At 39.4% G+C, this 27,575-nt stretch overlaps 1 protein-coding gene across 1 annotated transcript in view; it reads left to right on the forward strand.

Annotated features, from left to right (window-relative positions):
- The first annotated feature begins 2,067 nt into the window (after positions 1 to 2,067).
- The window catches only part of DOCK3 (dedicator of cytokinesis 3), a 245,020-nt gene continuing 219,512 nt past the window's right edge, over positions 2,068 to 27,575 (forward strand). The window contains exon 1 of the mRNA XM_037501571.2: positions 2,068 to 2,719. Coding sequence (XP_037357468.1) covers positions 2,068 to 2,719 — 652 coding nt within the window. The remainder of the gene's footprint in view (positions 2,720 to 27,575) is intronic.

The following is a 27,575-nucleotide window of genomic DNA, read 5'->3' on the forward strand; positions in this document are numbered from 1 at the left end:
GAGCTGGGATGGCCCTGGGGACTGCTGGGGGAGAAGTTTCTGGGAGGTGACAGCATCAGAAACCTGACCTTTAGGCAGTGAGAGTCAAATGAATTGCATTGAAATAAAGGATCTGGAGTGGATGATTCTCCTCCAAAGTCAGATGGTGAGAAGAGAAGAGAAAGGGAATGATGGAGGCTAGGGGGGATGAGGGTTGGTGTGTGGACCAACAGAGTAGGTGTGCTTGGGGTTACAGAAGGAGTCTGTGGAGCATAACAGAGTGAAAATGGGGGACAGGGAGCAACAATGGTGAGATGGGTTCCTGAAGATCTTGAGAAAGACAGGCAGTGAGCCTAGGAAGTGGTAAGAACACAAGAAGAATGGGTAGAGAGGAAGGGAGGGCAGGGTGCTGAGGGTCAGCTCGCATGCAGGGAGAGGTGTGTATGTATGGGGTGAGAACAGATTGAGATTCTCACTCAGTTGAGTGGCCTGAGAACCTGAGGAAGGATTCAGAGAAGATACTGTGGGTATAGGAGAGGAGGTATATAGTCTTGCTGAATGTGGATTCTCGATGATGTGTACTATGCACCGTTGCTTTAACTATATTTAGTACAAAGGGGAAGACTGTAGAAGTCTGGGACTTATCAGATGGCCTTCTTCTCACTGGGCACCCTTTCTTCTCCCTTCACCCATTGGTATTAATGCCCTCCCACCCCTGAGCTGAGGTGTGCAGTCATGGATTGGGACTTTGTCTAGGGAAAATCATTGCAGATGATTCAGACTGGGCACATGAGAGTAAACTTTGGGAAAACCAGTCTTTAGACTCTGTGACAGTATCACATACTTAAGGCAATGGAGCAGAACTAAAGAATGAAATAAGAGCTTGAGGGTTTTTCGGAAGGTCTGAAATAGACAGTAGTTTCCAGGAGAAGCTTCATTCCATGGAGGCCATTGGGTGGGGGTTTGTCTTCTGGAACAGTTAGCTACATAAATCAGGAAGTCTCCTTTATGATGTTCTTGGACCAAAAGTATGTATCTGGCTATTGAGGAACTCAACCCTTTACAGAACAACTTCCTGGGGCAGGAGTGGGAGGAGGAGTCTATAGGTCAGGAACTGGGAGTCTGTGTCAATAATGCAGGTGAGCACAGTCAGGCCTGAGAGGAGTAACCAATCAAAAAGAATATTGTAGAGGAAAAAGTCAAGATCTGTTGGTTACCAATATATTTTTATGTTAATCTCGCTTTGTATTCAACAAGTATGTGTCAGGTGCTAGGCTGGGTGCTCAGGGAACAGAAAGGTAACTCTTCTGGAGCTTGCCTTTTTGAGAGCTGACAGTTTCATGGTGGAAACAAGATACAAAGGCACATAGCCAGAATTCCAAGCAAAGAAGGAAGGATATGGCTTGCTAACTGCAGGATTAGGAAGTTTTCCTGGAGGTAAGGTGCTAAGCAGGGTTTTGAAGAGTGGGGACATCCAAGAATTATGATTAGGGATAACACCAGGGTTTTGCCCTGGTAGTGCTCGCGATGGAGATGGACGGATTAGGGCTGAATACCACGTGGTCCAGATGTGGGTGGAAAGAAGTCTTGCAGTCACCATGACTATGCTGGTTTTGGATGAGTGGTTGGTTTAGGGTCACAAAGTGGTATCTGTAGGAGTCATAGCGAACAGATTTTCAGGGAGGAGAGAAAGGAGGAAAGTTTTTGGGCCAAACCAGAAACTCAGAATAGCATGGAAGGCAGAGACCTAGGGGGAGCAGAGGTGGTGCCGAGGCCGTCAGGGATACGACCACGCTGCCAAGCCCCCGGGCAGTAGGAACCCCAGATCCCAGCGCGGAAGCTTTACGAGGAAGGCTGCTGTGATTGCTCAGGCCCTAAACATTTATCCCCGCAGGCCAACCAAGGGGGTGGCATTGCTTTGTCCTAGGAGGTGACCCAGAGACCCAAGGTCTAGAGACACGTGCTGGGTAGTTCCAGGGGCTTTCCAGGGATGGGGCCGTGATAGGGCTGAGGGCGACACCGGGGTGAATCTGAAAAGGGCATCTTTCTCTCCTTTCCCTGCCGTCCTCTCTGGGCCAGGGGCTCGCGATGATCGCAGCAGGCCCGGCCGGAGGCACTGGGCGCGGAAACGGCGGGTGTCCCAGGGTCTCCCACCCGCCCAGCCCTCCTTCCTCCGGGCGCTGGCTGCCGCTGAGGCGGGGAGTCCGCCCAGGAGCGGGTCCCGACCGCGCCTGCGGGTCCAATCGCCTCTCGCGGATTTCCCTCCGCCGGCGCGCGGCGGCGGCGCGTGGGCTCGCGCGCGGGCTCGGGCGGCGCGAGCCCCCGCGCGCTGGGGAGTGGCGCATGCGCGGGCGCCCCGCGAGTCCGCTGAGGCGAGCCGAGCCGCGGCGGCGCCGGGAGCCGAGCCCCCGAGCAGCGAGAGCCCCGGCGGCGGCGGCGGCGCGGGAGCGGCGGCGACGGACCGGTGGCGAGCCCTTGCCCGCGCCGCCCGGGACCGCTGCGCCGCCCGCGGAACCTCGCGGTCCGGACGCGGCGGCAGTGGCGGCGGCATCCCGGACGGCCTGTGAGGGATGCGCCGCCCACTGCCCCGCGCCGCCTGACCGCCCCCGCCTCGGCTCGCGGTGCGCCACAGCCGGGCCCGCGGCCGTCCCCGCCGCGCCGTCGCCCGGCCGCCGCGCCCGCGAGGCCGCGCCCGACCCGGCCATGTGGACCCCCACGGAGGAGGAGAAATACGGCGTAGGTAGGTGAGGCTCCGGCCTGCCCGCGGCGGGAGCTCGGGGGGCGCGCCCGTGCTCCCGGCCCGCGGCCAGCCCCGCCTCGACGCGCGCCCGCGCGCCCCCGCCCCTGCCCGCAGGCTGCGCGGCCTCTGCGCGGGGCGAGCGCGGGTGGGGGCGGCGCGGGCGCGGGACGCGGGGTGCGGGGGTGGGGAGCGGGTCTTCGGGCGCCGGGTGGGCGGCAGGGGGCGCTGGCGGCGCAGTCTCCGCAGGTGCGGCCGGCAGGACTGGAGGGCCGGGCCCCAGGGGCCGCCGGAGGTTTCTGATGTGGGGCACAGGGCAGCTTAACCCAAGAGGCCAAATTCTGGGAATCTTTTTTTCTCCCCCCACCCCCGCTCCCAAACCTCAATCTTAATGACTTTCCGCACCTGACTTAATGAACCCGAAGACTTATTTTTGGACTTACCAAAAAAAAAAAAATATATATATATATATATATATATATAAAAACATTGGCTTAATTTTTCCAGTTCAAAATTTTGCAAACATCTGACGGCAGATGTTTGCTCTGCTTAACTTTGTTTTGTATTCAGTATTTGAAATAATTGCCTTACAGTGGGTAGTGTTTTTGGACATGTTCTTAATGTTTAGTGTATAATGTAGTTACAGTTTTGTTTCATAAAAACAAAATGTTCTTAGATGAGACCGTTATTCCACTTAAAGTCCTTGTTCTAGCTGTTACAAGTGTTAAACTCCAGAAGCTAATTCATTCTTGTAGCATTCAGTTTCTTTAAAGGAATTTTAATAACTTAAGAAATTGAATGTATTCCTTCTATAGTGTTAGTGTTTTGTGGCAATTGCATGATAGAAGAGCTCAGTCACATTGAATTATTGAAAGTCACCTGTCATCTTATTTTTCAGTTAGAAACATTTAAAACGTTGAGTGTACAGGCTCCCCACCCCCAAGTTGTAATGGAAAATATAGATGGGGACTCTGTCTAAACATGGATTTTTGTTTCCCACGTGCCCTGCAGTTCTATCAAGATCATAATTCACTAAAAATAACTTTTTAAGCTGACAGTGATGACAAACGTTTAGGCTCACCACTAGGCAAGTTACATGAAAATTAATTTAAATTTAAGGACCTGCAGAGAGAGCTTAAATGCTGGTAGAAAATCTTGTTGAAAGGTAACTTCCTGAACATTTTAATTAGCTATGCTCTAATGGCATAATAACATGCATGGATGGAAGTGATAAAATGAGCTCAAATCCTAGAGTCTCTGTTGAGAAGAAATTGGGAAATGATGCGAAGAGCTGGGATTCACCTCTGGGGACATTTTATTTTATCCTTTCTCTTAGAGCATTCCCTAAATACTAAATAGATTCTGGGAAATGAAGAGATGATGGTTTATTTTCTCCACAGCTTGCTCTCAGAACTGCTTAACTAGAAAAACAAGTAATTGAAGTGAAACTGGTCAACTGTCCAGTGGCACCAAAGTGATAATTTCTTTCCTTCTGGGGAGGATCCCTTGGGTAGTGGTGTTGGCAGAGTTCTGAGTCTTTTCTGGTATTGTGGGAAAGTTAACATTTTCTTAATGTGTAAGTGGGGGAAAATATTTACAGGGTTGTAAAAAATTCAAGTGAGCATATCAAGTGCTTAATAAGTGTTAATTTCTCCTTTTCCCCTTCCTACTTAGGGTAGTAACACTAGGTATTTCCTCTGGTATTCGGAGGAAGCAATCAATGCAACGTAGTCAAGATGACATATATGCCTGTCAAAGCACTGGGATTTGGTGCATGATCTACTGGGGAGCATGGGATGAAATTCTTGCATTCTTAGGACTGTGAGTTTAGCTTTAGAAAAATTATTTCATGTGGAGGGGCACAGATTTAGGCACAGGGCAGGACTTAAATGCTTTTTAATGAGAGAGGTGGTTATTTTAAGACATTCATTGGGAACTACAGTTTAGTGTAGATTCCCTTTCTGCTAAACAAGGAAATGCTACCTTCTTCTGTCATAGTTTGCCTTCTGCTGCCCCTTAATTATGATTCAGAAGTTCTTGTATAAATTGCTCAAAACTCAGGATACATTTCTCCCTCCTTTAGCATGTTAAAGCTGCATGCCCAACCAAGCCTTTTCATAAAATCCACTTCAACCTATAAAGTAGTGTATATATTATATTTATGAGACAAAGTCATTTAAAATGACACTTCATTATTTGTTTAATTGCTAGCCTGAAAATCTAACCGCTATTATTCCTCTGAGAAAATGTTTTGCATTTCAGCTTTGATTTTTATGCCCAAGCTGGAGCACAGATTTCTATTTCTGTTTGCTAACTCACAATGCTTACAGCAGGGAGGGAAAACTTATGCCTGCTTCCCACCAATATGGAGAAATTGCTCAGATGTTGGTGAGGAGTCTTCTGTTGCAGTAGTGCAAAGGGAATTTTTCCTCCACTGCAGCTTTTCATCTCTGTTTAACATTGGTAAGGGTCTTGAGATCCTGTAAAACCTGTACAGTTTAAAACATTTTTTAGATTTTTTTAGGAGTAGGTGATATTTGAACTTCCCTTTCCGTTACAATATTCTGTGATTGACCTAGAGCAATGGAGGAAACTGCCTTTTTTTGAGAATCTATGACAGGCCAATTTGTGCTGGGGATTCTCACTTATGTTACATCATGTAGATTCCCCGAGCAGTCCTAATATTATCTTCCTTATACAGATGAAGAAACAGGATCTCTGAGGTTGTTTGTCCTTTTTTGTCCTTCAGCATTTGAATATTACCCTTAATGTTCTTACTGTCTTTCTGTCCTGCTGAAGTATTACAAGGAGCCATTCTCTATTGAAACTTGTAACTTATTTGACTCTTTATGTCTCTTCCCTTCTTAAAGAATTTTTTATTTGTTGTACTTTCTATTGCTATGAAAGCTTGGAAGGCCCTGCATCCTTTATTCTTTATTTTATCTTTCCAAGAAACTAGGTGCATTAGTTAGATAGAAAAATCCAATTATTTTTTTTTGTTTGTTTTCTGTAACTTTTTTTTTTTAAATAATAACTTTTATTGTTATATTCCCCATACAATTGCAGCCCCCCCATTCTGACCCCTAAAATCCAATTATTTTTGTAAAACACCTGTCTTTTCCCATTTTGAATGTTCCCAAACTAACAAATACAGAAGCCAAAGACCAAGAAAATACTTTCCCCATTCACTAAAGCAAGCAGTAGCAACAAACAGTAGCAACAAACACCACCAACGAATAAAACAAGGATGTTTGAAATTAAACTTGAGTAGCAGCAAATGTTTGAGCACATAATATTAGTTTGACATCTTAGAAGAAGAAGCTACCTCAGAAGGTCATCTTGTTCTGCTGCTGTCATGAGGCAAATTTTTAATAATTCAAGACATTTATTGCTTATTCTTTCCTAATCCCCACTTAGTACACTGAAAAATTTTCCATATTACTAATAGGAATACCTTATATTTGAGTTTGTAATGTTTAATTTTTTCTAATTTGAAAAGTGATTCTTTCCTGCTTTACGTTTTACCTGCTTTCCTTCTGCTTGGTTTTCCCCAGATAGGGGGGGAAACACTCAAAAAAAAAAAAAGCTAAAAAAAAAACCCCCACTTTAAAAGTAATTTATGAAGATCCTTGGTGCAGAGGTGCAGATGCATCTGAAGGTGGAGAAAGAATAGGTGTATGAAATCAGATTTGAAAGTGTTCACAAAATTTTATCAAATCTGTTCGTAAATGGGTTAAGATTCATTGAAAATAGTGTGAGGGCTCTGGGCTCTTTAGTTACTTGCTCCATGAGGGAGTCTTAGCTTTTAATGCCTTTGGAAGGGCCTCATACCTCTCTTAGAGGTGAAGATATCCTCTAGGGGGTAGAGAGTATGTTATATAGCCAGGACTTAATTTTCTTCTGAAAAGTGAGGATGTGCTCTTGATGTTTTGTGATTAGGGCTTTAGTGTTTATGGGAACTTCCACATTCATGATTGTATTTGAGCCTTACAGCATAAAATTACTTCTCTCTCTCTTGTAAACAGCTGAGAAAGAAACTTTAGCTGAGAGAGGCTAAGTGACTAAGGTACTTAAGTCTGTAAGTGCTGACTTGAACCTAGTACTGGAGTTCTTAAGCCACAGCTCCCTTCATTAGAATTTTGTCAGCAATGTATATATATGTCTGGCTGAAAAGATAAGGCATACTTAACAGGCTTTTCATTAGTCCCTATATAACTGAATAGTTACATATATATCTATATATGGAATTTTATATATATATCTATATATGGAATTTTATTTCTATAATAAATACTTTTATAAGACTGCGTAGTACTTAGTGCTCTGCTTCTGAATGTCATGATTTGCATTGATAATCAACACAGATTCAGGGCACAAAGTCGAAGGCAGGCTTTTGGACTGCCCTGACAAGTATGTTGGGTACTGTTGCCCCCTTTTTTAATACATTGTTAGTGAGGGGGAAAGAAATTGAACTTAGCAAACATTTGAGTGCTTTCTTAGACCAAGAGGGATTTGTTTCCATCTGTCATTCTATAGAACAAACAGAACACTCAGCAGGAAATCATCAACATTTTAAATAGCAAAGTCAATGCGCAACAACATTCTAAGACTATTCAAATGTTACAGTTCATTTTATCATGCACTGTTTTAAGAGAATGTGCTTTAGAAACATGAAACTAAATTGTAAACATGGTACCATTTTTCTGTGTAGCATTTTTGGACACATCCTGAAGCTTGACAATCTCAAAAGAATGGTCATTGAGGTTGAAAGTACTTTCTATTCCTATTTTCACTTTGGTGCTGAAATTTAATTTTTAATCATTTGTACTTTGAATTTTTTGTGTCTTTTCCCCTGATGATAAGAATGGTCTGAAATTATTCTCAATACGTAAGCATTATTGGGTATGCTAGATGAAATTTTAATTCCAGTGTTATGCTTTGTAACCTGTTCATGATTATGCTCTGAAGTCTCTTTCATATCCCCTCGACAGGTTTTGTATGCAAAAGCAAGACTTTTTTTCCACATAAAAACTCTGGGTACTTAAAAAAAATATGTTGCCAAATTATTTTAGCTGTGACCCAAGTACTTGCAGTTGATTAGCAGTATTACACCTTAGGATATTACTCTAGTAAAGATAATTACTGTATTGGGAAATGTCATTCAGGAGCTTCTGTTTTCCTGCATTTCTACAATGGAATAAAATCTCAACCTCCTGCTTCCATCTGTTTTTCTCTCTGTCTTCAAAACGTATGCATGAGCTCTTGCTGATTGATGAGTGAGAACCAAAATTGATGGAAGAAATAGTGTACGACAAATGCAGAACTCTGTATAATAGACTTATGTCTATAATAGATGTGTACTTGGCCTTTATTCAAATAGATCTGGTGACAGGGTCCTTTCCACTCTTGGGACAGCCCATTTTATTGCTAGGCAGCTGTCATTAGAACATTCTTCTTTATTGAAATTAGACTCCCTGTGATTTTTTACAAGTCCATATTCTATGCCTGCTTATAAATAATTTGTGTAATAGCCCTTCAGTAATTCATAATATTTTAGAATTGTAAGGAATCTTAGAGATAATAGGGTTTTAATTTCCAGAGCTAAGACTAAATGGAAGAGCCAACATTTACTAAGTGTTTACTATGTGCCCAGCATTTTCACGTAGGATCGCATTTGGTCTTTCAGCCTCATCTGCTGACCTAGGAGTACTTTGCACTTTAGCCAAACTGAACTTTCCCAAAGTCCTTCCATCTGGACTTAATTATACCACCTGCCATGTGCCAGGACTGCTGTTTGCCACCTATTAAGTACTTATTATTTGCTGCATCATGTCTTTGTTTATATTGTTTCCTCTACATCTTTCTCTCTCAACTACTTTCCTAGCTGTCAGGTCTCCTACATATATTGTTATTTTTTTTCCTTTAGTCTTTGACCATTCTTTTTTCCCTCTAGCCATATAATTCTATAATACTTTTGTATCTTATACTGGTGTATTTATTTTATCCTTTTCCATTAGACTAATTTCTTTACAACTTTTGATTATGCTCTACAATAAAAAATATTTAAATTATCTCATGTATATATACACATACATACATGTATAGGAGGAAGTTAAATGAAAGTTTTTTTTTTTAAATGTCCTTTTTTAAAAAAAAATTTTTTTTATTTATACAAGAGCCGGGGTACAGGCCAGATGTGTGGGAGGGTGAGAGGATTCACCCAGAGACAGAGCGGGGAACAGAACAGGCAGACTGATGAAATACACTGCTGAAGGGAGCAGTGGGCGAGACAGGAGAGGTCTGCTCGCCATGTGGGTTGCTCCGCAGCCGGAGGGGATCGAACTGGCACTGAGAGGCTGCGGACAGCTTCACAGCACTGTGCTCAACCGCCTGCGCCACAGGGAGGCCCTAAACGAAAGTTTCTTGATATAATACTGGCTGTGTACCTTGTACAGTGTACTCTGATACTTTCTATTCATTAAGAAATATTGGTGGCAACTTGATTGATTTTGTAACCCAGTATTGGAAAAAAACACTGCTTTTGGCTATAAATTCCTAAAAGTACGGATTGTGCCATATTTATCTTTGCATTCATGACAGACATAATTCAGCACCAGACCTGTAGAAGGTTTTATACAAATATTTATAGTCTTGAACTGGACACTTTTTTGTTAATTTAGTATAAAGCCTGATTTTTAGAGGCTTTCCAGCTGTCATTTCACACTAATTACTCATACTGAATTTATGATAACTAAACTCTACGTTTTATTTCTGAAGTCAAGTTAAATCTTCCCTATCCTGAGTTTATACGATTGACTGATGAAATTTATTTTATTTTAAAAAGATTTTATATTTTTTTCCCCCATTGCATTTCAGCTTACTGTATTTGACAATCTGTCAGTTCTCTTTGAAGCTTGAGTTTTTGATCTCACATATTACTATGTTTTCCTTGAACCTTTGTTTGTACAGTTGATAAACGTGTCTTCTGTCTTTTTCTTTTTCTTTTTTTTGTTTCTGCTTGTATTTTTATAGAATGTTTTTCAATTACACACTTAAAGAACAACTGCTCTTCTGTCTTTTTCATAGTGGTTGATAAAATGTTGAACAGAATAGGGAAACATTTTATTACCTAGTGGGCAATGTCTAGTTTATAAACAAGTAGGTTTTGCTGTCTCATGATTTGAATACAAATTATCTGGATGACTTAATGAACATTTTATGATAGTGCTAGCTAATTATGCTACCTTAGTGAGCTGATAGTGTTTGGGGTTAGGCCATGGTGTATCACCAAGGAAGATCGATACTCCTAACAGGTCTTTGGAGACTTTCAAGTTTGAAGAGTGACAAACATTAGCTGTGAAAAGATGTTAAGTCCATTTTCATCTTCATGCATGAGGGGAAGGATGGCACAAAATTATTTTTGAATTTTGTTGTCAGCATTCTCTCTAGATTCCCTACACTTTACAAAAATTGGACAACTCCCTTTTTTCCAGACAGACCTGGAACTTTCCTCTACCTTTGTCACTTTGCTCATGTTGTCATAATATGACAGGAATGCCATAGTTTCCTTTCTCTGCCTGGGAATGCCACATTAAAGCATTCACATTTCATCTCTTCCTTGCTACTTACCCCAACTCTGCCTGATGGAAAGAGGTGCTGCTGCTTACTCCCACAACAGTTGGTGCCAGCCTCTGTCATGGCACTCTCCCTTTAGGTCATGCTTAATTGCATTGCTTTGCCTCAGGGCATTGAGCTTCTCAAGGACAGGGAACTCTGTCTTCATGTTTGTATCCCCAGAATGTAGCACATAGTGAGTGATCAGTAAATGCTTAATCAAGAGTCCATCCTACTGAAGAGTTTTTATTTTGCGTTGTTAATCCTTTGTTAAAAGATAGAGACTGTTGATCTAATAATATTTGATTGTTAGAAATTTGTGATTTCATGTATATTTTTCCATTGGCCTTTCTCGTTCTTAAACCTGGTAAGGTTTCCTGCTGGTGGAAGAGTTCAAGTGATTCATTTTGGGTGGGAGCCCTAGGATTTCAGTATGAATCCATTTCACCTGGAGTTTCATAGCTGTCACAACAATGATTCAGAAATATTATAGCAGGTAATTAGGATGCAGTTTGTACTTAACCCCTTTTTCATTAGGCATCTTTGGGGGAAGCTGTGCTTTGGATAAGTGACTTTTCCAGAGAACTCAAGGTTAAACCTTTAAAAGCCCCAACAAGCAGTGTTGTCTTTTTTTCCGGTTGGAGTTTTTTCTAAAATAGTTATTCTTCCCTGTATAGTGAATTCAGTTTTTTGAATATATTTGAGCATTTTCTTTTTCTGTGTAACATTTTCCTTTTGCTTATGTAAGATACATACTCATTATAGAAATTTCAGTATATATAGAAAAATATACTAAAATAAGATGAGTGGTATTTTTGTTATTCATCTATAACCCCTTTCAACATATTGAAATATCTTTCCAGTCTGTTTTCTTTATATACATATACAAGTAGACATTTAAAATGTAGGAGCATAGTGTATGTGTTACTTTATGATCTTTCAAATCTGTTATACTATGAACATTTTCTTTTGTCTGATATGGTCATTGTTTTAATGATTGCTCTTTCCTAATATGGATGTAATATAATTTACATAATCTACTTCTGAGCAGTTTCTTGTTTGAAATTATTGCCAGGACAGTGAGGGTACTTGTTTCTCTGTACTCTTCTTAGCACAGGGCATTATTTTTTGCCAGCATTTGCATTTTGAAAAACTCCAAAATTGATATGTGCTTGAGAAAAATAAACCCTCAAGCATTAGGAAAATAAGTGTTCCCTATTACCAGTCCAGCTGCCTGGGCATCAATTGTTTGGCTGAACTTTCTGACGATTTGATATTGTTAATGCAAGCAAGTGATTATGACATTAAAACAGGATTGCTTGCTTGCTTCCTCACTGAAATCCCTAGGAAAGTCAATAATTCCATTTTGGTGGCCTGGTGTTTGTTAATTTTCTCATCTGATGGCAATCCTTTCAGGGAATTTGCAGGACAGTGCAATAATAGGACAACTTGGTACACCACCTATGACTTGAAATGGTATTTTTGTTTTGATGTGGTATTCTTTCTATTTCTGTACACTTCTGTTCTTTGTGGTTACTTTGAGTATTACTCTCTTCTTTCCCTATTTGCCAGCCACTTGTTATTTGCCTCTGCTTAGCCATGCATTTGCAAGCTAGACCTAATTGACTTGTTCAAGAGATACTGGGTGAGCAACTGTGTGAAAAACTGAAGTGACTCCTTTCCTCTCCCTTAGAGTGAGATTCACTGCCTTTTATAATAGACTCAGTTCCTTTAAAAGAACTTCCTGACTTGTTCAAGGTGTGTCTCTGTAGGAATGCCTGTCCTTGGCACAAGGCAGGGATCTGGGAGTGAGGGAGCCTGCTGGAAATTTGGTCTGTTCCCTTCAGGATGGGTGCATGTAGATGAGACATCTCTTCTTGCTGCCGCAATCTTGCCTCGAGGAAAGTCATGAAGGGGGAGGTTTTATTTGATTGTTCTTGGTACAGGATAGGGAAAACACACTTAAAGGTGCTTGGAGCACTCTGGATGTAGTGAAGCAATCTTGAAAAAAGGGAATATTTTGTTACATTTAGACATACTGAAATAGTAAACTCTAGTGAAACAGTGGTATATGACTGTAGGTAGTGGCTGTCTCACACAAAGCTCTCATTCTTTTTATTGACTTGTTTTTCACAAACCACGGCAAGTTTCTGTGTTAGCTATATAGAGTAACTGTTTTAATTGGTTAGTCACCTCCATATTTATTTATTTTATTTTATTTTATTTTTTTGTGGGACCCTCGCCAGCGGCCGGGGAACGAACCGGCGCTGCAGAGGCTGTGGGCAGCCTCGCAGCCCAGCGCTCAACCGCTGCGCCACCAGGGGAGGCCCTAGTCACCTCCGTATTTAAAATTAAATTTTATTGCGGTGCAATATACCTAAAATTTACATTTTACCCTAAAGTTTGCACTTCATCAACATTAAATACATTCACATTGTTGCATAACCACCAGTACTATTTATTTCCAGAAAATTTTTTTAATTATCCCAAATAGAAACTATACACCCTCACCTCCCCAGCTCTTGGTAACTTCCATTCTCCTTTCTGTCTGTGTGAATTTGATTATTGTGGATACATCATATAAATGGAATATTGCGATGTTTGTCCTTTTATTTCTGACTTACTCAGCAGTGTTTTCAGGATTCATCCATGTATCAGAATTTCTTTTTATGACTGGATAATACTCTGCTGTATGTGTGTATCATATTTGTTCATTCATCTGAGTTGTTTCCAAAAGCTGCTGTGAAAATTAATGTGCAAGAATCTGAGTTCTTACTTTCATTTCTCTTGAGTATGTAACTAGAATTGGAATTGCTGTATCAAATTGTTACTTCCATCTTTAACTTTTTGAGAAATTGAGAAACTTTTTTCACATTTTACATTACCACCCATAGTAAAGGGTTCCACATCCTTAACACTTCTTCCCCCCCTTATTTTGGTAATATTCACTTAGTGGATGTGAAGTAGTTGTGGTTTTGATTTGCATTTCCATAATGATTAGTGATATTGAACATTTTTTCATGAGCTTACTAGCCATTTGTATATATTCTTAGAAGAATATATGTAGGTCTACATATGTATATGCCACATATAAAAATCCATTCTTGGGGCCTCCCAGATGGCACAAAGGGTTAAGTCTCAGCACTGTGAAGCTATGCGCAGCCCAGCTGCTGCAGCATGAGTTTGATCCTAGCCAGGGAGGTGACCCACATGGTGCAGCAGACCTCTCCTGTCTTGTCTGCTGCTCCCCTCAGTAGTATATTTCAGTAGATTTGCATGTTCTGCTTCCCACTCAGTCTCTGGTGCATCGTCTCATCCTTTCTTCCTCTGGCCTGCACCCCCAGCTCTTGTATGCATAAATAAATAAATCTTTAAAAAATAAATAAAATAAATAAAAATCCATTCTCTGTTGATGGACACTTGGGTTGTTTCTGTCTCTTGGATATTATGAATAATGCTGCAATGAACATATGGCATGTCAGTATCTATTTGACTCCAGTTTACAAATCCTCAGGGTATATCCCTAGAAATGGAATTGCTTATTAGATGATAATTATATGTGAGGAATAGTTTTCCATAGTACCTGCACCATTTCACATTTCTACCAGGAATGCACAAAAAATCCAGTTTATATCTGCCAATACTTGCTATTTTCTAGTTTTTATTTTTATTTATTTATTTTATTAAAGATTTATTTGTTTATTTATACAAGCACTGGGTACAGTCGGAAGCGCCGGAGGGTGAGAGAATTCACCAGAGTCAGAGCAGGGAGCAGAACAGGCAGACAGATGGAGGACACTGCTGAGGGGAGCAGCGGGCACGGCAGGGCAGGTCTGCGCACCATGTGGGACCCTCGCCGGCGGCCAGGGATAGAACTGGTGCTACAGAGGCTGCGGACAGCTCTGCAGCCCAGCACTCAACCGCTGCGCCACTGGGGAGGCCCTTTCTAGTTTTCAAAAAAAGATTTATTTATTGATGCATACAAGAACTGGGGTGTAGGCCAGAGGTGCGGCCAAAGGTTTCACCAGAGACAGAGTGGGGAGTAGAACATGTGGATTTACTGAAATACACTGCTGAGGGGAGCAGTGGATGAGACAGGAGAGGTCTGCTGAGCCATGTGGGTCACACCTCCCTGGCCGGGGATTGAATTCATGCTGCAGATAGCTTGATAACGCTGTGTCTTTAAGCCCTGTGCCACCAGGGAGGCCCTATTTTCTAGGTTTTTATAAGTGTTTTTATAACAGTGATCCAAGTGAGTGTGAAGTGGTATCTCATGGTAATTTTTATTTGCATTTCCCTAATAAGTAATGATGTCGAGCATATTGACCATTTTTCATGAGCATATTGACCATTTAAAAATCTTCTTTGGGTAAATGTCAATTCAAGTATGTTGCCCATTTTTTAATGGATTCTTATTACGTTGTAAATCTTTATATATTATAGCTATTAATCCTTTATCAGATAGATAGTTTGCAAATTTTTCTTCCATTTCATGGTTTGCCTTTTCATCCTTGTAGTGTACTTTGATACACAAAAGTTTTGAATTTTGATGGAGTCTAATTTATCTGTTTTCTTTTGTTGCCTGTATGTTTTGCTGTCATCCAGTAAATCATGGACAAATTCATCATGAAGCTTACCCCTTGTCTTTTATCCATTTTGAGTAAATTTTTTGTATAAGGTGTAAAATAAGGGTTCACTTCATTCTTTTGTTTGTGAATATACAGTTTTCCTAGCACTATTTGTTGAAGAGACTGTTTTCCCCTGTTAATGGTCTTAGTGTCTTTGCTTGAAAATCATTTGACCAAATATTGAGGATTTATATCTCTATTGCTATACTGCATATTTCTGTCTTTATGTTAGTACCACACTGTTTTAATGACTGTAACTTTGTAGTTAGTGTGGAAATCAGGAAGTGTGAATCCTACAACTTTTTTCTCAAGCTTGTTTCAGCTATTTTGGACCCCTTGAATTTTAGAATGATTTTTTTTCTTTTTCTTCAAAAAATGCAATTGAGATTTTGATGAGGTTACATTGATTTTGTAGATGGTTTTGGCTAGTTTTGTCATCTTAACAATATTAAATCTTCCAGTCAGTGACCATAAGATGTCTTTATGTGGGTTGTCATTAATTTCTTTCAACAGTGTCTTGTGAATTTCAGTGCACAAACCTTTCACTTTTGGGGCTAAATTTATGCCTGAGTATTTTATTTTTTATGACGTCATTATAAGCAGAATTTTCTTTTTTAAAAAAAAAAAGCAGAATTTTCTTGATTTTGTTTTCATATTATTCATTTTTAGTGTACAGAAATACAACTGATTTTTTTGTGTTGGCTTTATATCCTGTAACAGTTGAATTCATCAGTTAGTTCCAATGGGGTTTTTTTTTTTGTGTGTGAGTATATGTGTGTGTAGTCATATTTTCTACATAAAATCATGTCATCTGCAAAGAGAGAGAATTTTATTTCTTCCTTTCCAATTTGGATGCTTTTTGTTTCTCTATCTTGGCCAGTTGCTCTAATTGGAATTTTCAGTACTGTGTTGAATGGGTGAAAGCAGGCATCCTTGTTTCTGATCTTATTGAAAGAGCTTTTAGTCTTTTGTCATTGAGTATGATGATAACCTGTGGGTTTTTATATTCATTTGTTTCTTTCTTTTGTAGCAAAATTAGTTTCCATTGTTTTTGTCTGTAAAAGTATGTATCACATGTATCTGGGCATTTTATCTTTTTCTTACTCTCTGGTATTCATGACCCATTTTACTAGTAGTTCTGTGTTCTTCACGAATCTCAATTCATTCCTCCTTACCGTATTAGTTAATACTTAACATCAAAATATAAAAACTTATTTGCATAATTTTTAAGAACTTAATATTACACAATTTAGTGTGTGGTTATTCTTAGAAAAAATAACAGGAAGAATTAAAAAGAATTTACTTAGCCAAAGTCTCATTTTATGGTTCCCCCACACCTGTCTCTTCTAATCAAATGGAAAATGATCTGAAAGATGAACTTCAATATAAGTTATTTAAAGTCAGTCACTCTTCTTGAGTCAAGATATTAGAGTGGTTCTCACATATGCCTTCACTTAGGGATACTCTAACTGCATGTTTCCTAGTTGTTCATTTCACAGAGACTGTGTAGTTTAAAATAAATTCCAACACTGGAAGAAAGGAGCTCATGTAATTGTGGTGGTTGGAGATTAGTGGACGCATTTAAAGGCGAGTTAATATGAACATATACATTGAGAGAAATTAGAGAAGAACAATTCAGTTCTGAATATAGAGAACTTGAAATGATTTTTAGTTATCATTAGGAGGTGGGAGGTAAAGTGTACTGAGATTACATGTTACAAAGTTTGGCAATATGATATCAACTGTACTTATTATATTGACTGTAAGAAGGAAAGGAAAGTTAATTTTAGTTTCTTTTTTTTTTTTAAAGATTTATTTATTTATTTATACAAGCACTTGGTGCAGTCAGAAGTGCGGGAGGGTGAGAGAATTCACCAGAGCCAGAGAGGGGAACAGAACAGGCAGACTGACGAAATACACTACTGAGGGGAGCAGTGGGCGCGGAAGGAGACATTGGCGCACCATATGGGACCCTCGCCGGTACACGGGGATCCAACTGGTGCTGCAGAGGCTGCAGGCAGCTTCGCAGCCCAGCGCTCAACCGCTGTGCCACCAGGGGAGGCCCTAATTTTTGTTTCTTGGCAAGAGTAGAAGAACAGTTTTTTTTAAGTAATGAAAAAAAGGTAATAACATGAAGTTAAAAATATATTTGGAAAGTTACAGTACCTCATTGAAGTTTCTTTATTGATTTAATAGACATTTATTGAAGATAAAGTATGTTGCTAGGCTCTGTGAAACAATGAAGGAAGAAGGTACAGGTCTACCTACCTTCTAGATCTTTAATCTAGAGAATTGTGTAAATCAGATTTACGAAGTTTATCTTACAAAGATAGTAATTGAAACAGTACCAGTATTGGGAATTTAAATGAAGAAATATATGTTCATGGCATTTTAGATGAAGAAGGAACCATAATGTTGTAGCTCAGCCTTGTTGTTTTTCAGGTGGGGTCACTAAGGTCAGAGACATATATGACTTACTCAGAGTCATATGGCTCGGATTTACAATGCATAATGACAGGAAAGAACTGTTTTCTATTGATGATATAAAAGGATGAATATTATGGCCCTTTCTGTTTCATATACCCATCTGTGGTTTAGAGAATCTGACTGACAGCCTCACTGAAATCCCATGGCATGGGAGGATTTCTGTAAAAGGTGTGAAGATTTGGAATCCTGGGCACGCAGAACAGTAAGGAGATAAAACCATCTGATAACATATAGACACCGTACATACTGTGCACACAAAACATGGTAGAAGTAGAATGTGCAATAAGAGGTTAGAGGCTGGGGTACCAGGAAATATTCCTAGAACTGAAAAAACTGAGTCTTGATACCTGAGTAGGATTTTAAAAAAATATTTATTTATTTTTTTATTTTTTATTTTTTATTTTTCTGGGGTACAGGCCAGAGGTGCAGGGGGTGAGACAGAGTGGGGAACAGAACAGGCAGATCAACCGAAATACACTGCTAAGGTGAGCAGCTGGCGAGACAGGAGAGGTCTACTGTGCCATGTGGGTATCTCCCTGGCTGTGGATTGAACCTGTGCTGTAGAGGCTGCAGACAGCTTCACAGTTTTGTGCTTAACCCCTTGCACCACCAGGGTGGCCCCTGAGTAGAATTTTTGTGAACAAAGAGAAAGCATCAGATGAGATCCAGGCCAGTAGGAAACAGTGAAGTCCGAACTGCAGGCTTATGAAAGGTGTATTTGGAGAGCTGTGAATAGACCAAGTCCTGTGGGATTGGGAAAAGATTGGGACAGCAGATTTGGGTGAATGTGAAGGGCCATGAATGTCAGAGTAAGGCGTTTGGCCATTATTCTGAGGGGAGCCGCTGTGAAACATCTTGATAAGGGAAGGAAGTATCTAGGGAAGAAAAAGTATCTTAGGAAAGTAAATGGTGGTGCATAAGAGTGATTTTAGATTCTGAAAACTAGATAAAAGAATAATGGAATTTATTTCCAGAGGAACTAGGCAATATTCTTGCTAACGTGGAAAATTGGTATTTTGTGAACAAATGATACTTAACTACCTTCTATTTTCCTCTTCAGATAAATATACTTCTATTTCCTCACATGAGATTGAAGTTTACATATAATTTCAGTAAAATTGTAAAATCAGTGTTGTAGGCGGTATTGCTTTATAAATGATTTTATTAACTTTGATACATATCAGTATATTCTGTGTAGTAGTTGGAGATTACTGATTGAGGAAATGACAGTTACATTTTATTAGTTCATAAAGCATATGGAATTAACACCTTGGGCAGCATTTTCTTTTAAATTCTATTTCTACTAGGTAAATGACAGAAACAATTCTGAAATGAAACTTTAGCGTTATGTGTTAATCTTTTTCCCTGTTTAGTCTTACAATTTTTTTTTAATTACTAAGAATTTTCAAAACTGCTTTTATAACTGGGATTTTTGACGTCTGTACCCTAACATAGTGCTGCAACTGCTGTTGTGCACTCCTTATGTCCCTAGGTCTCAAATTCTTAGAGAGAAAATGCTTTCAGCTCTTCAGCATCTCTCCCGCAATTCACTGTCTCTGTGGCTTTGCGGGGAGAACAGCTACTTGCTGTCCGCTTCCATCTAGTCCCTGTTCCTTTACTGTTAGCTTTCCCTTTCCCACTCTGCAAACCACTTCTTTGAAGTTTTTTTTCTTCTGACTCATCATACATTACATGCTTCTCTCCTGACCTCATGACTGAATTTCATTTGGGACTCAGTTGGGATACCTCGCTTATCTATTTTAATACATATACACCCTTTTAAAAATTTCTGTTTTGGGCCTCCCCGGTGGCACAGCGGGTTGAGCGCTGCACTGTGAAGCTGTCTGCAGCCTCAGCAGCACTGGTTCGATTCCTGGGCAGCCAGGGAGATTCCCACGTGGCACTGTAGACCTCTCCTGTCAATCCCACTGCTCCCCTCAGCAGTGTATTTCAGTATATTCGCCTCTTCTGCTCCCCACTCTGTCTTTGGTGAATCCTCTCATCCTCCTGTGCCTCTGGCCTGTACCCAGCTATTGTATAAATAAAAAGAAAATCTGGGCCTCCCCAGTGGCGCAGTGGTTGAGCGCTGGGCTGCAAAGCCGTCCACAGCCTCTGCAGTGCGGGTTCAATCCCTGGCCACTGGCGAGGTTCCCACATGGCACGCAGACCTCTCCTGCCGTGTCCACTGCTCCCCTCAGCAGTGTATTTCGTCAGTCTGCCTGTTCTGTTCCCTGCTCTGGCTCTGGTGAATTCTCTCACCCTCCCAAGGTTCTGACTGTATGTACCCCGTGCTTGTATAAAGAAATCTTTTAAAAAAATAAAAAAAAAAATCTAAAAATTTCTGTTTGTAGTGTGTTTGAAACACATTAAAAAAGATAGTCTCTAACTTGAAGTGCCTTCATCTAGAAATGCCGACCGATAACCCAATGCCTCTAAGTTATAAGCAGCTGATTTTCATCTTAAAGTGGAGACTCAGAATTCAGTTCTGATACTAGTGTTTGTATTAAAAGATTTAGAATGGTGATGTATTTAACTTCATATAGAGGAAAGTAAACTTTAATATTGAATTCTTCATTTCGTTTCCTATGAAGTACACAGTATTGTTATCCACATTTTAAAAGCTAAGGAAATAGGCACAGGAAGGCTAAGCACCTTGCTCGAGGTCACACAACTGTTAAGTGATGGAACTGATTTCACCTAAGTATTCTGGTTTTGGAGTCTCTGTCCTCAAGTACTAACTCTTTCTATCTATTAAGTTAGAACAGACCTAATTTTGTCTCAGAGCATGGACCTGAGAAAGCAAATCTTTTTTTTTTTAAAGATTATTGAAGATGTTGTGTGATCATCAGAGTCTTCAGCTGGTACTTTTTGTTGTTTTATAAATTGCACTCTTTTTTTTTTTTTTGAGGTAACGTTGGTTTACAACTCCATGTATGATTAGGGGTATAGATTCACACTTTTATTTTTTTAGAAGATTTATTTATGCATACAAGAATAGGGGTACAGGCCAGAGGTGTGGGGGGTAAGAAGATTCACCAGAGACAGAGTGGGGAGCAGAACAGGCAGATCTACTGAATACACTGCTGAGGGAAGCAGTGGGCAAGTCATAAGAGGTCTGCTGTGCCATGTGGGTAGCTCCCTGGCTGGGGATCGAACTTGTGCTGTAGAGGCTGCATTAGCTTCATAGTGCTGTGCTTAACCCCTTGCACCACCAGGGAGGCCCCTAGATTCACACTTTTAGATGTATGTTAATCCCACCACCCCCACCACCAAAGCACCCATAATCTTTCAGCAAGGTCCACTGGGCTTCCAGCTCTATTTCTTTTCCACCCCAAAGCCTCCCCTCTGGTAGCCTCGGTTCTGCAGTCCGATTTTTAGCAGTGTTTTGTTTTAACTTTCTCTATGATTTTTAAATCTCATCTCCTGAATTTGTTATTTTCTTATTTATGGCTTCAATTTCTATTTTCTGTTTATTCATTATATTTCTCAGGTCATTCCTTTATTTTTCTGAATTTCATTGATCTTTTCGATTAGCTTTTTTGAGTTCTCTTCTATAATTTTGACTTGCTTTTTGTTTTCTGCATTCTCTATCTGGTAGATAAAAATTTCTATGTTTTTGTGCTTGAATTCCGATGAGTTCGCTCCTTGGGATGCCATAATCCCTTGTAAATACTAAGTTAGACAGAGGTGGTGACAGAGGGCATCCTTGTCTTGTTTTTGATCTTAGAAAACTTTCAATTTTTCACTATTGAGTATTATTTTGGCTCTTGTTTTATGAGATACGACCTTTATTATGTTGACATCAGTTCATTGTAGTCCCATCTTAGAATTCTTACAAATGGTTGCTTAACCTCATCAAATGCTTGTTTGTGTTGATTTTATTGTCTGCCCATTTTGCCTTTAGATTTTATGTTTTAAAAGTATCTATAGTGGTAACTTACAGATTTGCACTACTTTTACTTTTCCAACCAGTGGTACTTTGATTTTATTAGTTTTTGACTTTTGTCAGCTTCTGTATGTACTGAAACCTAATTTTACAAGTGCTGGGTGAGGGAGGTACATGGAGGTGTCTAGCTGCTAGTTTGAATGTGCTCTGTGTGTGTGTGTGTGTGTGTGTGTGTGTGTGAGAGAGAGAGAGAGAGAGAGAGAGAGAGAGAGAGAGATCTGGATCATGTCTGTGGTATCATTGATGCTGTCCTTTCTGGGGTTTCAAACCCAAAACTGTGCAGTTTGCATGCTGTCAGTATGTTTCACAAGGCCCATACACCGCCCCCCTGAGGAGAGTGGGTTGGAGTAATGCAGTCCAGAGCACAGCTTCTGATCTCCTTACCAGGAATTCAGTCCCTGGAGAGCCCCCCGCCCCCTATTTCCTCCACCAGTGTTTTCCTTCAGTCAGGTCAGGGTGTGTGCCTCCCCAGCATTTCATTCTCCCCTCCCCAAGGGCCCTTGGTTAAGCTGGCAGCTGCCAGTGTACCCCTAGCCTAAGAAAAGCCTCCAGGCATTTCTCTTCACCTTCCCCCTGTTCACTGAAGCATGGCTCTCTTCTCTGTCTCCTCTGTTTTGATCTCCGATGTCCAAGGGGTGTTCTACTTTTGTCCTAAGCCACAAGACTCTCTGGGTGTAATGCCCCTCTGGTCATGGTGTTGGGGCAGCCCATCTTTGATTTTTTTGTTTTTTTCCTTAGTTGATTTTTAGCCTTTTATAAGGCTGCAGACCTTTGTGATGGGCTACTGATTTTGCTTGAAGCACAGACTTTCTTTCCCTTTTCCGTCTTTACCTACTTCACCTCCACATTGCTTACCCCCATGCCATCATAAACTTCAATAACCTTCAGGGCGAACCTCAAAGAAATGATCTTTCTCTTTCAGATACTGCCTATCAGCTTTAGCTATAGCAGCAGCAGCAGCAGCAGCAGCAGCAGCAGCAGCAGCAGCAGCAGCAACAGCACCAATTCACAGTTCTTGAACTCTCAAAAGATAAATCATTCTACCCGAGATAGAATCAGGGACGCTAAATCTGAATATTCTAAGATTCAAAAACCAAACACAGCATTTAATAAAATATTTACTTTGCACTTTGCTAGAGCCTGTATGAGTGGTGACTTAGGTGGAAGAAAGCTTGTGAGGTTTCTTTCTGCCCTCCAAAACATTTGTAAAGAACTGATTGTCATATGTTATTTTAATGGAGACTGAGGTTTATTTGCCACCCAAACAATGTTTATCTAAGAGAATTATTTTTGTCTGTGCAAAATCTAAAGACCTTCACAGATGAGAGCTCATCTTTGTTTCTAAGTCCATTTTCAGTGCTAATGAATTCTTTCACAAGCTGTAATTGCTGATTCTTATGTGTGTTTTAGACATTGATTCACTAATCATTACTTAGATGTAACTCAGTTATTTTGCAAGTGAAAATAGGACTTAAATTTAGATTTATAGTTAAAGGGCAGGAAACTGAGGGCAGGGAAGAGACTAAATAAACAGAGGATAAAATGAGGAAGGACTTTACTAGTCTATTTAAACAATACCGCTGTGTGGCCAGTGTCTCCGCCATTTATTGCTCAGTAACTTCTTGTTCCATTTTGACATTTTCCAGAGTTGAACTAATTTTGAACTTCTATTGTACAACCAAACATATCACTTAAAGATTTTTGTTAAAAGGCAAATTATGATTTAGAAACTCCGGGGCCTGAGATACTGTTTCTAGCAAGCTCCCAGATGGGAGAACCCAGATGATGCCAGTGCTGTTTAGTGGCAAGGGTGTAGACCACAGGAAATTGGAACCAGAACATGTCAATTTGGAGGCTTTGCTTCTGACAAGGAAAGTAATTTTCATGAACAGCCTGGAATCTTCCATACTTGTGGTGCCTCTTAGCAGACTTGGGCAACTTCCTTTTTAGGCCAGTGAGGCAGCAGACTGTAAGTTACATTTGGGGGATTGGGAGAACCCAGCAAAATTAATAAATGTTTACTAGGGGGTGTGTTGTGTTCTGGGTAACTGAATCTCACTCATTTTAACCTGAAAAATAAAAAACATGTTGAATTTTGTCAGATGATTTTTCTGTGTCTGTTGAGATGAAGATTCAATTTTTATCCTTCATTTAGTTAATGTGATATATCACACTGATGAATTGTGGATGTTGATTCACTCTTATATTCCTGGAACAGGAAAGTGTGAGCCCTTCCATTTTCTTCATTTTCAGGTAATTTTGGCTATTCTGGACCCTTGTATTTTCCTATGTGTTTTCAGTTCAGCTTGTCAATTTCTGCAAGAAGGCCACATGTGATTTTCATAGGGATTGTGTTGCATCCATATATCAATCTATAGCATATTACCATCTTTCGTAAAAATACGAAATCTTGTAAGTCATAAACATAGGATGTCTTTCCAGTTATTCTTTGATTTTTTTTCATTGTCGTTTTAAAGTTTTCAGCGTATGTCTTGTACTTTTTGAAAAAAATTATGCACAAGTATTGTTTTTCATGCTATTATAAATGGTTTTGATTTTCACTTTCTTATAGTTATTCATTTTCCTGGTCCCTTATTTAAGTTTTCTAGATTCCTGCTATGAGTGAGACCATCCGGTATTTTTCTTTTTCTTTTTGGCTTATTTCGCTGAGCATGATCCCTTCCAACGCCATCCATGTTGCTGCAAATTGCATGTGTTTATCTTTTTTGAATGCTGAGTAATATTCCATGGTGTATATGTACCACATCTTCTTGATCCAGTCATCTATTTTTGGGCATTTGGGCTGTTTCCAAAGCTTAGCTATTGTAAATAGTGCTGCTATAAACATAGGGGTGCAGGTGTTCTTTGGCATTGATGTTTCTGTGTCCTTTGGGTAGATACCTAGGAGTGGAATTGCTGGATCATATGGAAGCTCTATGTTTAGTAGGTCCAGAAATCTCCACACAGCTCTCCACAGTGGTTGGACCAGTTTGCACTCCCACCAACAGTGCAGAAGAGTTCCTTTTTCTCCACACCCTCGCCAGCATTTGTTGTTGCTAGTTTTTTTAATATGTGCCATTCTCACTGGTGTGAGATGGTATCTCATGGTAGTTTTGATTTGCATTTCCCTGATGACAAGTGATGTTGAACATTTTTTCATATGTCTGTTGGCCATTTGCATTTCCTCTTCAGAGAAGTTTCTTTTTAGCTCTTCTGCCCATTTTTTGACTGGATTATTTTCTTTGTTGTTGCTGAGTCTCATCAGCTCTTTGCAGATTTTTGTGATCAGTCCTTTATCATTAGTGTTGGGTGCAAAAATGTTCTCCCAGTTGGTGGGGTTTCTCTTTGTTTTTGTTATTGTCTCTTTTGCTGTGCAGAAGCTCTTTAATTTGATGTAGTCCCAGCTGTTTATCTTTGCCTTCACTATCACTGCTTTGGGTGATGTGTCTGTAAAGATGTCTTTGATGTGCAAATCCCGTAGTGTTTCGCCTATATTTCCTTCTATGTATTTTATGGTTTCAGGTCTTATGTCTAGTTCTTTAATCCATTTTGAGTTGATTTTTGTGTATGGTGTGAGGTAGTGGTCAAGCTTCATTCTTTTGCATGTAGCGACCCAGTTTTCCCAGCACCATTTATTGAACAAACTTTCTTTGCTCCAATGCATAGTCTTTGCTCCTTTGTCAAAGATTAGTTGACCATAAATCTGTGGGTTTATTTCTGGATTTTCTATTCGATTCCATTGGTCTGTATGTCTGTTCTTGTGCCAATACCATGCAGTTTTGATGATTATGGCTTTGTAGTATAGTTTGAAGTCTGGGAGTGTGATGCCTCCATTCCCTTCTTTCTTTTTCAGGAGAGCTTTGGCAATTCGGGGTTTTTTGTGATTCCATATGAATTTCATCAATAATTGTTCTATTTCTTTGAAGAATGACATTGAAATTTTGATTGGAATAGCATTGAATCTGTATATTGCTTTTGGTAGGATGGCCATTTTAATAATGTTTATTCTTCCAATCCATGAGCAGGGGATGTCTTTCCATTTCTTTGTGTCTTCTTCTATTTCTTTTAACAGTGTTTTATAGTTTTCTTTGTATAGGTCCTTTACCTCTTTTGTTAGATTTATTCCCAAATATTTGATTTTGTTTGTTTCGATAATAAAAGGGATGGTTTTTTTGATTTCTTCTTCTTCAGATTTATTGTTTGTGTATAGGAAGCATGCTATTATAAATGGAATGCTACTTATAATAGGAATTGTTTTCTTCATTCTATTTTTGGATTGTTCATTGGAAGTTTATAGAAATACACTGGTTTTATATATTGATCTTGTGTCCTGCAACATTGCTGAACTTGTTTAGTAATTCTGAGACATTTTAGTGGTGTCATTAGGATTTTCTATATATGTGTATCATAGCTGCTAACAGATAGTTTTACTTTCCAATCTAGATTTCTTTTCTTTTTTTTTCTTTTTCTGTCCTTTTCTCCTTCCTTTCCTTTTCCCCATCCTTCTATTCCCCGCCCCCCCATCACTCCTTCCCTGCCTCCTTCACCCCACCCTGCCTGCCCAGTAACTCAACTACAGTGTTAAATAGAAGTGATAGTGGGTCTTGGGGGAAAGCATTTCAGTCTTTTGCCTAATAATTATGATGTTAGCTATGAGTTTTTCATAGATGTCCTTGATCAGGCTGAGAAAGTTCACTTCTATTTTTAGTTTCTTGAGTTTTATTTTAATCATAGAAGGATGTTGAATTTTGTCAGATGCTTTTTTTCAATGTATACTATTATGATTGTATGATCTGTCCTTTATTAATAGTGTATATTACATTAATTGATTTTCATATATTGCAGTCTTGCAAATTACTGGGATAAGTATTATCTGGTAATGTATAGTCCATTTTAAAAAATGTTGCTGAATTTGGTTTGGTGTAACTTTTTTTTTTCAGGATTCTTGTGTTTGTATTAATGAAAGGATGTTGCTCTGTACTTTTCTTATGATGTCTTTGTCACATTTTAGTATCAGACTAATATCGGTCTCAGAATTAGCTCTCAGTGCTTTAAAAGAGTTTATGCAGGACTGATACTAATTATTCTTTGAATGTTTGTAGAATTCTCCAAATAAGCCATCTGGACTGTGCTTTTTGTTGTGGGAGGCTTTAAAATTATTTATTTAATCTTTTTACTTGTCATAAGCATATTTAGATGTTCTATTCCTCCAATAATTTGTTCTTTCTAGAAATTTTTCCAGTTTGTATGTTATTTAATTTGGGGTATAGTTGTTCAGAGTGTTCACTTATAATCCTTTTTATTTTTATAAGGTTGGTAGTGATATCCCATCTTTATTCTTGATTTTAGTAATTTGAATTCTCTCATTCAATCTAGCAAAAGGTCTTTGAATTTTATTGATGTCTTCAAAGATCAATTTTGACATTGTTGATTTTCTTTATTTTTGTTCTGTTTCATTTACTTCATTTAAAATTCTTATTCTCTTCCTATTCCTAATTTTTCCCAGTACCTTTTTTACTTTAAAATTTAATCAATGTTTTATTGAGGTAATATCGGTTTATAACATTATGTAAGTTTCAGGTTATTGCATTGTACTTTGATGTCTGTAAACTGTACATCATGATCCCCACCAACAGTCTAGTTTCCATCTGTCACTGAACAATTGACTCCCTTTACCCATTTCACCTACTCCTTGCCCTCTGGTAACATCCAGTCTGTTCTCTATCTAATAGTTTGTTTTTGCTTTATTTTTTTATTTGATTTCTTTATTTTCCATAAATGGATGAAATCATATGGTATTTGTATTTCTCCTAATTTATTTCACATAGCATAATCCAGTCAAGCTCCATCCATGTTGTTGCTAATGGCAAGATTTCATATCATATCTTTTTAATAGTTGAATTGTATTCCACTGTGTATATATGCCACATCTTATTTGTCCATTCATACAGATGATCAGCAGGCACATGAAAAGGTATTCATCTCTTATTAAGGAAATGCAAATTAAAACCACAATGAGGTATATAACACCTGTTAGAATGGCTGTTATCAAAAAAGATAAGAAGTAGCAAGTGCTGATGTGGATGTAGAGAAAAGGGAACTCTTGTACACTGTATTTGGGAATGTAAATTGGTGTATCCACTGATGGAGATATCCTCAAATAATTAAGACTTATTGTATGATA

The sequence above is a fragment of the Talpa occidentalis genome, unplaced genomic scaffold (assembly GCF_014898055.3).
Source record: "Talpa occidentalis isolate TD23 unplaced genomic scaffold, MPIMG_talOcc4v2.1 talOcc4.10, whole genome shotgun sequence".
Taxonomy (NCBI): Eukaryota; Metazoa; Chordata; class Mammalia; order Eulipotyphla; family Talpidae; genus Talpa; species Talpa occidentalis.